Source organism: Solanum dulcamara, chromosome 12 (genome assembly GCF_947179165.1).
Source record: "Solanum dulcamara chromosome 12, daSolDulc1.2, whole genome shotgun sequence".
Taxonomy (NCBI): domain Eukaryota; kingdom Viridiplantae; phylum Streptophyta; class Magnoliopsida; order Solanales; family Solanaceae; genus Solanum; species Solanum dulcamara.
The window spans coordinates 64,180,949-64,195,730 of NC_077248.1; the positions used below are offsets into that span (position 1 = coordinate 64,180,949).

Consider the following 14,782-nt stretch of genomic DNA (forward strand, 5'->3'; position numbering starts at 1 on the left):
CTCTCATATCTCTTTGTCGTCTCTAAAATTGTCTTCTTATGACACACATTTCAAAAAAAAAAAAATTCATCACCTTTGACATTATTTCCCCATTTGGACTTTCCCTTTTTTTTCGTATTCGATATTTGTTTAAATTCAATTAAATTTAAATTTATATTAAAATATTTTATATTCGAGAATAAAATATTTTTTAATAAAAAATTTCACATCGAAAGTAATTCAAATTTCAAAATTTTGATTAAAAATAAAGAAATACTTATTAGTCAATCACAATCCTTGTTAGATGTGATCTCTGTAGATAAATTGACATCATAGTATTGCATGTTATTGGTGTGTTAAAAAATATATGATGAAAATAGAAAAAAAATGTTTTGGAATATATAAGTTTGTAACTTATAATAGAAAAATTGTATTTTTTAAGAAATTTATCTCGTTCATAATTGTCCAAAATTTGAATTAAGTGTTTTCAAAATAGAACGAAGTACTATTTTCTATATTTTTTTTAAAAAATAGCTTACTGAGTTAAGCGCACAAGTACAAAATCTGAACTAAAGCTATTCAATTCTATTGAACTCATAAAAATAATTGTAGTTCTAAATTATTATTTTTAACTCCCCAACCAGTTGATAAATTTATGTAAATTAAAAATAGAGGGAATAGTTCACCTTTTCAAAAAGCATAATTTAAAAGGAAAAAAATTAATTAAAAATGGGTGGTCTTCCATATAGCAAGATTAATTCTTCCAAGGGAGTATTTGGTTCCCTTAGATAAAGATAGGATAACTGAAACAACTGCTAAAGTTACGCTAATTTGGTGGACACGTGGCATGTTATTATTGGTCCGTCTATACTAATTTTGTCTGTTTGACAAAAAGATTTTCATAATGAGTGATATAAAATAAATTATAAATATTTATGTGTTATAAAGTATTCATTAAAGTGAAAATAAGAAGTTAAATTAAGTTATTATTAAATAAAAATATAATTTTTTTAGGACAAACAACAAAAATGTAACATAAATTAGAATGGAGAGTATTATGTAACCAATTGTAATATGGAAAGAACAGAAATAATTTTATAAAATATGTGTATATTTATTGAACAATATTTATGTTATTTTATATTCAATTTTCTGTGAAAACTGATATAATTGAATTAACATTTTTAATCTGCTGTAAAGTCCATCCTGACCTTTTGTTGGTTGGTGGTGTTTTCTTTGTAATAATGTTGGGCTAATTTGCGCACATTTTAAATATTTTATTGGTATTACTTGTTTTTTTTGTGATTGATATTTATGAAATACATTATCTTATATGTGAAATTATGCACATCTTGATAATTAATCTCCTTTATGATAACCTACACAAATTGTTATGCTCCTCCGAATTATTTTTAATTTGAAACTTAATTTTTTATTGTATATCTCTAAACAATTACTTCTAAGAAAATTGAAATAGTTATAGCTTGATTACAATTCTAATACAAAAATTCTTGATTTGAAATTTGTAAAATACCTAAGCATGAAACAGGTTATTCAATCTGATTTTTCGTATCAGGTAGTACTTGAATATCAAATCAGAAATTGTTCTCAACTATGCTTTTGGTTATTTGGGCATAACAACATGTAATGGAAAAGACTCAATTAAATAGCGTACCTTGAAAAAAATATCATACAAATAATATAAAACAATCTTGTTTGTTTATATATAAAAAGTAGTCAAGTCCCTTCAATAGTAATACTCTTTCTCCTATATTAATTGTTATATTTTCATTTTATACGTTTTAAAAAATATATAAATAAAAAATCTTTTTTATTGCTTTACTCTTTATCTCTCTCCCATAAAAAAAAGTTTATTATGATAAACATCCTTCAGAAATATTTTATTTTAAACCTATGGTAATGGTGATTTTAAAACTATTTAAATGATAAGTTTATAAAAGTCGTGGGTCTCTCTGCTTCACTTAATGAAAGAAATGAACAGTGTGAACAAAGACGTCATATTTTAAAAAATATTTATTTTAAACATTTGAAAAATGGAAAAGTAGACAAAATTAATTTAAAAAACAAAGAAATAAACATAGATCATGTTGGATGGTTGAAATCTCTTAATTATTAACTAGAGGTTTCGAGTTCAAGTTTTAAATATTTTAAAAAACCTTATTAAGAGTTTTACTTTTAGAAACAAATTTTATAATACATAAATTTAAATTAATCAAATTAAAATATAAATATCGAATTCTGACAAAAAAAAAAAACAAGGAAAATAGAGTGAGCGTGGGTTGAAGAAAAGGTGGTCACATGCAGTACTGGACCACCAAGAAAAAGACGAGAGACCCGTGCAAGTCGGGTCACGTGATCGGATCCAAATTTATAATTTCTCTGATTTGCTTTCTCTTCTTTTCATGCTTTGACAATTTACTATAAGCCAAAACCCTCACTCTTGATATCCGAATTATCATAGAAGATTATGGCAGAATGAATCAAATTCATTCATTCTTAATTATAAACTTAAAAATTTTGAAGTTTTAAGTATGAAAAATATTTTGATATGATATATTTTATATTTTGTTTATAAATTTTGTGCGGCGATTGATGCGGAATATGAATATCATGTGCCACATTGAGTGTGAGATAAAAAAAAATACTCAAATATAAATTTAAAAATGACGTCAAATTAGAAGACAATTGGTTTAATTCAACTCGAATTTGCTATTGAATTGAATTTTTTTTATGTAAATACACACACACATGAGGAGAGAAAAAAAGAGAAATATATTTATAATAAAGTCATATTTATTCTGAATCTACTCGTATCACTATGATATGTTTGAGTGTTTCAGTGATAAGACTCTTATGAAGTAGACGTATAACATCATTCACATATATTAATAGCTATTTACTAACGATCAAAAAAGTCATGATTACACATAACGGGAGGGAGGAAAATCAGTATGTTGATTCTCTAGTAAATGAAGGACATAATATAATTAAACAATTTTAATAAGTAATTGTGTAGCTTTGAAAGAAAAGTCGGTGCAACCTATGTCTTCAATGTATCGATAGTCAATCTTATTTCTAATAAGGGCCATAGACAATTGAGCTCACAATTTAGGCCATTATTTTTATATCGTTTATAATGCGAACAAGCCAAGATGAATAATCAAGTATTCAATTTCATAACACAAGAATGGCTACAAAGCTCTTTTTTCCCTTGTTCCTCTAGCGGTTCAATTAAACTTCTCCATCCATTCCCATTTGTTGTTGTTTCAAAAACATGTACTTCACTTCTTGTTCTTGATATATAATTATCACCCAACATAATCCTATAACCAGCCAAAAAGTACAACTTTGTCCCTATAGGAGCCATAGTGCAAAACATTCTTTCCAAATTTGGCCAATTATTTTGTGTGTCATCTAATGTAGAAATTGGTGAACTTGAACCATCCACAATGTACCATATATTGTGTTTCCCATCATAGGACTCAATTTGTCCCTTCCATGTATTTAAGCAATCACCTGAGCTAAAAAGCTTCCCATTAATATTCACTATTTGATTAGGTGGAACATCTGGGTTCCACATCCTCGCCACGTAATCCCACGTGTCGTGTTCTGGATCGTACACCTCAGCCGAACTTCTTTCCATAGTATAGGGTCCTTGATTATAATCAATATTTTCTCTTCTGGCGAATCCCCCAACCACATAAAATTTTCCTGGCCAAGACACACCAACACATTTGTATCTGTTGAGACATAATATAATCAAGTAATTTTCTTACTAATAATCTTTAGTTAAGATGATTACATGACTCAACATACATGATATCAGTATCCGAAAGAGATTTTCAATCAAATCTCGTTAGTCATTACCATAAAAAAAGCAAAAACTTAGGGTTCTTAATTTTTTTAGCCCTGTACCTAAGATTTTCACTCTCCTGACGCCATAAGTACCATTTGTAACCATCATGGTGTATACTCAATGTATAACAAGTATATAAGTAATTGTATAATATATATACACATACATAGATTATGCAATGATTATACATGCTAAAATCTGTAAAATAAAATAAAATGATGATAATAATAATTCTTTGTTGTGGCCTTTGTTGGATTGTTGTGTAGTGAAATTCCAAAAGTATTTCACGTATTTGGTCCATGAAAAAAAAACCAGGGATCTACACGTGAAGAATTCATTTTGAGGCAAAATATAACATAGATAACTAAAAATATACTCTTCATAATAACTTAAATTATTTGATGAGATAATCATACACTTCAACGTCCGTACCTCATGGTACTCATGTTAAGGAGTTGTTTCCATTCATTTAGGACAGGATCATAAACCTCAGCCAAAGCGGTACCCTTATCACCATCAAATGTTGTTTGTCCACCAGCTACATAAATTTTGCCATCTTTAGAAGCCATACATGCAAAATTAAACCTTGGAGTTCCTAAAGGTGCACACTTAGTCCAAGAATCAGTACCAACATTGTACTTAGGCATCGAAGGAAGAACTTCTATGTCGATTTCGTGAACGTTATTAGTCTCGTCCTCCAATTACAAAAATATACGAAAACACATGTTCAATTTCACACATATTTGTGATTTTGATTTAATACGAACATCAATAATAATATATTTAATAAAATTTTATAAGTGAAATCTAATAATGATAGAGTGTATATCAATTTTATCTCTATCTCAAAAAGGTAGAAACATTGTTTCTAAAAGATTCTCAGTTCATGTGTAGTAAATCAAAATATTTATTTTTTAAAAAATACGACAAAGGGAAAAACATGTCAATTAATAAGGGGAGCAATACAAAGCATTCAGAGAAAAAAAGTAATGACACAAATAATGTAGTATTCCATGAATTCGTTGAAGAATAGTAACACGATATCCAATTTGATATGTTAACATTAGGAATACTACAATTTTTACCACAGAACGAGACATAAACACGATAACAATTAGTGTGAATTTGTGAATCATGAGAAGAAATGGAACTCATAATGTTGTTCTTGAATTTTATTTTGTTTGTAATATAGAACAATATTGGACTTAGTGAGTGGAGGAATTGTATATTGTGTAATGAAGTGGAATATATAGGTAGGGAAATTAATAAAAATTAAACGGGAAGTACTAAGATTTTTGGGGGGGATTATTTCTTTTTCTTGTTTACTATGAATCTGCAAGGATTTTTTTGGGGGGGAATCACGAGGTATGTTTAAGATTCATGAACTTGGAGCTATTTGAAAAAGTTTCTTTATTTTATAATTATACTCAGAGGCAGACTCAAAATTTGAGCACGATGAAGGCGTGCACCACTAGCTTTAGTATGTCAATTTCGGTTACCAACAAAATTCGTCGCGTAATTTTTAAAAAACATAATGATTATGATAGCAAAGTACAAACTTCAGTATTTTCGAATACCATAATTTGCAATGGTACAAATATAACAAGTTTACATTATCCACTCATATTTGAACTCGATGCATTTTCAAATTTTGAAAATGGTCGATAATAGCATCATTGCTTATAGTTATAAATACTTCCTTCTCAACGTACAAACTAAATAATTATTTTAAATTGTATCACTAGTACTTCTATGTAATTCATCTTTGATGTACTTCATCATTATAATGTGTTCATCTTAATTCATAAGAACGACAACTTTCTATAAAACATTTAAATAAGAATTTTATTAAATTTTAGAGCTCATCTAGAATAGTGACCTCATCTATAAATAGCTATAAAATTTGTTCATTGCTAAATCATGTTTTTCAAATAGTGACCTCATCCATAAATAGCGAAAAAAAGGATATATAATAGGGGAATCATACCCCTCCCATCAATAGAAAAAAAACACATAATAGGAGAATCACACCATATATTTTTTTGTTTTTCACCAGCTGTTCGGTACCTATATTGAAATCTGATTAAATTTGGATTCACGTAGGAAAATTTCACATTAAGAGATAAACGCTTCCTAACAAAGGTGACTACATATCAAAGGGTTCGAACCCAAGACTTTTGATTAAGAATGAAGTAGTACTTACCACTCCACCACAACTCTTATTCATCGAATCACACCATATTCATCAATAGCAAAAAGAGAAAAGAATACGTAATAAGGAAATCACCCTCAATTCATTAATGGCAAAAACAAACATGAAATAGGGAAATCACACCTCATCCATAAATAGTGTACAAATGTAAAATTCTCAAAAGCTAAAAGAAGATTTAAGGAAAATTGGAGGAGATTTAGACTAGTTTGGAGTCAAAATTCAGACATAAAATTGATCTGGAAAACATCACCTCGACAATGTATATCACCTGCGCATATCATGTATATTTGTAGATCATATATATATAGCTTTTACGTTGTTAGTACACTAAAATTATTTTAATGTAATTTACATAAATCACATAGTGTTAAGAGTTAATTATATTATTTTCATACACTTTTTCAAATTACAACAATTCCTTAAAATTTATGAATTTCGAATACATCACTGGACTTTCGGATACATCAGCAGACATCCGGATACACAAAGGGAGGGATGTATCCGAGAGGGGATAAGACACCCAAATACATAAGGGAGGGATATATCTGAGAGGAGATGGATGTATTAGAGATAGGAGGAATTTATCCGAGAGAGGGATAGGGATGTATCAGAGAGAGGGGAGTGATGTATCCGAGAGGAAATTTTTAAAAAAAATTTAACGGAAAAATTTCATATATGGCAAACCTTTTAAGCATAATAACTCCATATGGGTATAGTTTCCCTAATTACTTATAATGACAAACATAAATTTGCCATTATACAAACGCTGTAGTGAATTATACAAATGCTACAACCACGAATTATTTGTATACCAAAATATACAAACACTGCAAATTATATAGCAAATTATATAAATGTTGTAGACGAATTGTATAGCGAAATATACAAACGCTATACAAAAATTGCGAATTGTATAACGAATTATACAAACGCTATACAAAAATTGTGAATTGTATAGCGAATTATACAAACGCTATTGTATAGCGAATTATACAAACGTTGTACACAAATTGTATAGCGAAATATACAAATGAATTATAGCAAATATCAGCAAAATATATCCACGAATGGTAATAAAATAGAACTATACCCATATGGAATAATAAACTAGTAATGTCTGCCATTTCATGTAATTTTTTTAAAAAAAATGATAGCAATTTTTTAAAATTATGATAAAATAAGATGTGTATTTAGGTAATTTTTCTATAATTTTATGATCGGTTAAAACACTAATGGGTTTTGCGTATGGCTGCTGCCAAACCCAATTAAAGAATTGGGTCTTGAAGAGAGAGTCGATGTGACATTGTTTGAAGCCCAAATGAAAAATGATTTCTCAATTTTCGTGTATTACTTCAAAAAAAGGGGAAAATTATGCGGTATGACAAACTTTTCTACTATATTATGCAGTATGAGTATAATTTAAAATAATTACGGCTCGCAACAAATATATTTACTCAGTATGGAAAATCTCGTTGCCAGATATACAATATATATGTATATCAGTTATCATTATACAATTTTTTCTGATAAATATACATATACAATTCGATAGATATACATATACAATTTGCCTCTCTCCTCCCTCTCTCGATCTATCTTGCCTCTCTCCTCCTCTCTCTTAATATCGCTTGCCAGATATACAAATATATATGTATACTAGTTATATATGTATAATTTTTTGATAAATATACATATACAATTCGACAAATATACATATACAATTCGCCTCTCGCTCGCCTCTCTCCTCTTCTATCTCAATCTTGCTTTCCATATATACAAATACATATATATACCAGTATTTGTATATTTCGAAATACAAATAATTTGTGGGTATATCGATTATATAATTCTCTACACCTTTTGTATAATTCGCTACAATATTTATATAATAACAAAATTTATGTTTGCCATTATAAGTAATTAGAGAAACTATACCATATGGAGTAATTATACTTAAAAGGTTTGTCATATCTGAAAATTTTCAAAAACAAGTGGTGTGTGTTGGGGCGTTGTACTATAGAAAAATTACCTAAATACACAACTTATTTTACCATATTTTAAAAAAATTTCTACCATTTTTAAAAATTACAAAAATCTTCATTCTCTCTTATTCTCGGACACATAACTTTACGCAATGTATCGATCGGATACATCACTTTACGCAATGTATCGATCGGATACATTACTTTACGTGATGTATCGGGACGTACGATACATTATTTTATGTGATGTATCGGGACATTGAGTGATGTATCCAAAATCAAGATGTGATGTATGGAGACGTTGAGGGATGTATCCGAAACCGAGATGCAATGTATCGGGGCATTTTTGGGATGTATCCAAATTTCAATAAATTTAAAGAATTTTTGTTATTTAAAAAAGAGTAAAGATAAAATGTAATTAACTCTTAACACTATGAGATTTGTATAATCTCTCCTTATACTATTTATACTCCTAATAACAAATTATGACTATATTATTAATTTTTCAAAACATATCACATATACACAAATATACTAGTGGGTATACATACATAATCACACATGCATGCATGCAATGCATTCATTCAATACAAACATGATGCACATATACATACATATACACGCTATCTATCACACATATACAGGGTTGTCTCAACAAGATTGGGGCCTAAAGCCAAACTTCATTAAGAAACTCTAATATTTTTTCTAGGTGACATATATAAATTGAATGATAAGAACATATCCTACAAGTATTTCTGCGGAAGGTAGGGTGTACACAGATTTATGAAGTAAAAAGATAAACAATGCAAATTTTCAATGAAAAAAATATAATATAAAATTAGAACAATAAAATCTGGCTTAAGAATTTAATAAATTGATATAGCCATATCTAAATAGAATTGCGCTAAATCTGATAAATTGATATAATGATATCGAAATAGTATTGTGTTGCTTTAATATAATAATAACTTGTTGCAATGCTTGAAATTTAAAGAAGACATTAAAAAGCAAATTTGATCTTTTTGAAAACAGGCAACAATATATGGATTTTGCATTTTGCATAACGCAAAAAGTTTAATCTTTGAGAGATTTTAGAATGTTAAATAATAAAAAAATTGCTCGGGATGGTAAACACCCCTTACGTCCAACCTTAAAGTTGTGAGTTCAAATCATCAAAAGGGAGCACTAAAATATATATATTTAGTGCGCTCTCTCTGATGCTCTCGGCGTAAGATAACAACCAACGCCGGTGTGACTACCATGGTCAGGGGAAGAAGTAAAGGACGGGGACAAGCTCGCGGCAGGGGACGATCGAGGAAGGAAGTGATTGTTACATTTAGAAGCTCAGTAGGAGCATGGGTATCAGCTGTAGAAGAGAACCAAGTGCCTGAAGTAGCACAAACCCCACCAATGATAGATCCAGTTGTAGGAGGAACTACGGGAAATTCGCATGAGGCTATTCGGAAATTGCAAATGAGCACACCACCAAGAGGTGGTATAGAGGTTTAAAAGATCCCTAGGTCATATCTACCGGCCACTGAAGTTGTAGAACCCAATGGAACAGTAACAGCGGCAAAAAGGAAGATGCTACTAATAAATCATGAGTGAACTTATACAAACAAAATAGAACTGCTGGGAATGGTATGGCTCTAAATAACATTCCTCCTCAGATAATAGAAGGGCAAGTTATTATTCAGTTAGAAAAGGAGGAAGTGGAATGTGAAGCCCAGAAATGGAGAAGATCTCTAAGTGTGTATGCCATAGAGGAGTGCCCGGGATATAATGCTATGACTAGATTTATTACTCAAAATTAGAATGAGGTAAAGACAAGCATATTCATGCATGGGGAGGGTTGTTTTATTGTTAGATTTAACACTTTGGAGGATATGAAAGCAATACTTATGCGTGGCCCTTATACTCTTAACTATCGACCTCTAATCCTTAAGCCTTGGACTGTTGAGTTTGATTTTAGTAAGAAGTTCCTAACACAGATATCAATTTGGGTGAAATTTTTAAATTTACCTATGAACTGTTGGGGTTATAATTCACTGAGTAGAATTGCTAGTTCGATAGGTACTCCAATGTATGCAGATGAGTGTACCACCAAATAAATCAGAGTATCTTATGCTAGAATGTTGATAGAGGTGGATGTCACTAAAAAGCTGCCAGATGAGATAATGTTATGAATTCCAGTGGTAGGATATTTGATCAAGCTATCACGTATGAATGGAGATCCATGTTTTGTGAAATATGCCAAATTATAGGGCATAAATATGCTCCTCAACCTGTTCCTCAGAAAGCCAGGAGAAGGGAAGAGTTTGAAGGTCAGAAGAAGGTGAAACAACAATGGGTTCGTAAGGCTTTAGACAAGACAATGCAAGAGAAAGATCCTCCTAATGTACCGGTAGAGACTCCTGCTCTAAAAAGTGATTATTGCAAATGATACTGATCTTATCACAAAGAAACATAATAGTAAAGGCAAGGCACAGGTTAGTAGTCCTGATTTCAATATTGATAACTTTCCATTGCTTGGTTTAGTACCCATCAGGAATAAGTATGTGAGCCTAAGAGAAACAGGTGAATCTAAAAGTAATCTCCCACCTGATAAAGGGAGAATCACACAATCCTTATAACTTGGTTATTTTGGAATATTAGAGGGATTAATAAGAGGTATAAGTAGAAAGAAGTAAAGAAATACCTCCATAATAAAAGTGTTAAGCTGGCTGGACTGATTGAAACAAGGGTGAAAATACATAATGCAGGGAAGGTCTTAAACAACATAGCACCTAGATAGGAGCATCTACATAATTATCATATTGATGCAAATGGAAGAATATGAATTATATGGGATAAGGATATATATGATGTTATAAAACTTGAAGAAGAAGGACAATTAATACATTGTTATGTGAAAGGGCTAAGGAACCAGATGGAGTGCAATTTAACTATTATATATGGCTATAATACTATAAAAGCAAGAAGATCTTTGTGGGAGAAACTAAGAGCCTTATCTCAAGGAATACACAATCCTTGGCTCTTAAGTGGAGATTTTAATCCAATGTTATATCCACAAGATAGAATTTCAAAAAATCCTGTACAATATGCAGATATTAAGGACTTGTCAGATTGTATACATGATCTATTACTTAGTGAGTTGCCATGGAAAGGAGATTATTCCACTTGGAATAACAAATAATATGGGATAGATAGGGTAATCAGTTGGATTGATAGGGCATTGGGTAACAATGAGTGGATGATGAAGTGGGGACATATGACTTTGGAATATGAGTTACCAAATATTTCAGATCATTCACCTATGGTATTACAAGTTAACAATGGACAACAACAGTGAAGGTACCATTTAGATTTTTTAATACTTGGGCTGAGCACAGGAAGTTTGCCTACATTATTCAGCAGACGTGGAAGTATAGAACTAACTATTTGGGCATGCAAAAAGTGTGGAGTAAGTTGAAGTCATTGAAGCCTAGACTTAAACAGTTGAATAACGAAGAATTTAAGCCTATTACATAGAAGATGGAACAAGCTAGAAGTGAATTAGTTGCTGTGCAACAACTCAGAATATAGTGGAGTGACAACTTGCAAGCTTAGGATAAAAAAATAATGCAGGATCTGGAGAAGTGGTCTATGATATAAGAAAACATTATGAAGTAAAATTCCAGGGCAAAATGGATAAAATTGGGAGATTCTAATACCAAATACTTCACAGCTGTGATGAAGGAAAGAACCCAAAGAAAATAAAGTAATGAATTGACATCTTTTGCTGGAAAGGTATTGACTGAGATTAAGAATATTCAGGATGAAATCATAACTTTCTATAAGGGTCTGATGGGTACTAGTTCACAAAATTTTTCTAGTATTAATAAGCTAGTGATGCAGAATAGATCCTCTTTATCACAAAAGCAAAGGATCAAGTTGATGGAGCCAGTGACAGAAGATGAAATACAAAGCACTCTGAATGCTATTGGTGATGATAAAGCTCCAGGAGTAGATGGGTATAATGCAGTTTTTTTTAAAAAGTCCTGGTACATTATTAAGCATGAAGTAATTGAAGCTATTATGAAGTTGTTTAATACAGGTACTATGTACAAACCTATCAATTGTACTACCATCGCTTTAGTACCTAAGAATGCTAAGCCTGCTAATATCAAAGAATATAGACCTATTGTATGTTGTTCTATATTATATAAGATGATCTCCAAGATACTGTCTACAAAAATGCAAAAAGTAATGCCTAATATAATATGTGAAGCTCAGGCAGGTTTTATACCAGGCAGAAGAATATGTGACAGTATAATACTTGCTCATGAACTAGTTATAGGGTATTCAAGAAAGAATATAACTCCGAGGTGTATGATCAAGATTGATATACAAAAAGCTTATGATTCCCTGGAATAAAAGTATTTAGAGCAAGTTATGACTGAACTGAGATTTTCCACAAAATTTAAGGGTTGGATTATGGAATGTGTTACATCTGTGACTTATAGTGTGATCTTGAATGGAGAACCTCTTCCTCCTTTTGAAGCTCCTAGAGGACTGATACAAGGAGATCCAATATCCCCATATCTCATTGCAATAGCTATGGAATACTTCAGTAGACACCTTACCAAACTGAAGAATGTGAAAAAGTTTCAACATCATCCAAGATGTTCTAGGCTGAACATAAGTCATTTATGCTTTGCAGATAACTTACTGTTATTCTCTAAAGGTGATTTGAAGTTAGTAGAATGTCTGCATCATGTTTTCAGCAACTTCTCAAAAGCATCAGGTCTGCAAGCTAATCTAGGAAAGAATTCTGTGTACTTTGGGGGAGTGTCTCAAGCAGTCCAGAATAGAATTATCAATCATTTGGGGTTCACTATAGGAGAGTTCCCTTTCAAGTACTTAGGAGTACCTCTATCAACATAGAAAATATCCATTATTCAGTGGAAGCCACTCATAGATAAGATTACAAGCAAGATCACATCATGGACAGCTAAGAATTTATCATATACAGGGAGGGCACAACTAATATAGACTGCTATATTTGAAATTCAGGCATATTGTGCTCAACTATTCATGCTCCCATAAAAAATAATTAAGCTAATAGAAGCTCATTGTAGAAGTTATTTATGGTCTGGAAGTAACTTCATCATCAGGAAAGCTTTAGTTTCCTGGGAGAAAGTACGTACTCCAAAAAGTATGGGAGGACTAAATATTAGTAATATACTTATTTGGAACAAAGCTGTAGTTATGAAGAGATGCTGGGACCTGGAACACAAGGAAGACAAGATGTGGATCAGATGGGTACACAGTTATTATATAAAGAATCAACATATAAGCACTATGCAGGTACCAAGGCAAGCCTGCTGGTTGATAAGGAGGGTAATAGAGGCAAGGAACTATGCAACACAAGGGCAGATATCTGAGCAGTATACATGTACTATAAAGAAGTTGTACTATCAATTACTTGGAGATCAACAGAAGGTAGCATGAAAAAGCCTCATGATTTTGAACCAAGCTAGACCAAAAGCAATGTTTATTACTTGGCTGCAATTGCAAGGGAAGTTATTAAATGTTGATAGGTTAGTGAAATAGGGGATGATGATAGATACTAAATGTAGTGTATGTCAAGTGCATGAAGAAACTAGAGAACATTTATTTGTACAATATTTTTTTTCTAAAGTCTTGTGGGATAGAATATTACAGTGGATGCGAAGGTTACAATATGACCTGCTCAGTTGGGACCAACACTTGCAATGGGCCATTCAAAGGGCTAAGGGAAAGACAATTCAAGCTCAATTGTTTACCATGGTATATTCTGAAGTTATACATGCTATATGGACTGAAAGTTATAGAAGAATATTTGAGAAAAAGAGTCGCACAGAAGAAGCAATAGCAAAGGAGATTGTGTATGTCATATGTGTTAGAGCATCTCCCAAGATGCAGAATGAAGTACATAGTTATGTATTTTAGATTTTTTTTTGCATTTAGATAGCTCTTTGGTTCATATTTTGAGATAGCTTGTTGTGATGCAGCAAGCTACTATGTAAAGCAATACTTTGGTGATTAATACAAGAAAGTTAGTTACCAAAAAAAAAAGGGAGCAAAAAGGGCGGGTGCTAAGAAAAAAGAAAGGGAAGGATAAGAAAGGCAAATATAAGAATAATAATGTGGAATGATGTTAATAATCAGAATATAATTAATGAGACAATAAAATAGGTAGTCACGTAAAAACGGATACTATAATTACCTAAAAAATCATTTCATTTCTCAATTATTACAATGATCTCCACATTAAATAAGGTAAAAAATTATTATAATTTCTACCCAAAAAGTTCTTTACAAATTTAATAGTACATGATAATTTCTTTTAACTATATATATAAAATACATCTTTAGAAAAAAATTGGAGCCCCAGACGATTGGTTTAGTGGTCTTATGGTCGAGACGGCCCTGCACATACATACACTGGTGTGACCGTCAGATAAAATTCATACACGCGTAGAGAAAATAACCAAAATAGTTCTTGATGTATAGGGGTTGAACTACTTTGGTCCTTTATGTATACCACCTTATTGAAATAGTTCGTATATAAAAAGATGATTATTTTGGTCCTTAGCTATAAATCAACAGGAAAAGAAAAAAATTATGTTTAATTTTTTAATATCCTCATCTCGTTATTATTAGTCGACTTTTATTTGCGCAGAGAGAACAATTAATCCTAAGTTGAAA

The 14,782-nt window shown here is 31.1% G+C and overlaps 1 protein-coding gene across 1 annotated transcript; it reads right to left on the bottom strand.

Annotated features, from left to right (window-relative positions):
- Positions 1 to 3,160: 3,160 nt before the first annotated feature.
- Positions 3,161 to 4,425, bottom strand: LOC129875839 (uncharacterized). Its single transcript, XM_055951064.1, has 2 exons — positions 4,289 to 4,425; positions 3,161 to 3,740 (listed from the first exon to the last, which is right to left on the bottom strand). The coding sequence occupies exons 1-2, from the start codon at positions 4,423 to 4,425 to the stop codon at positions 3,161 to 3,163; spliced, it is 717 nt and encodes a 238-aa protein (XP_055807039.1).
- Positions 4,426 to 14,782: the final 10,357 nt, after the last annotated feature.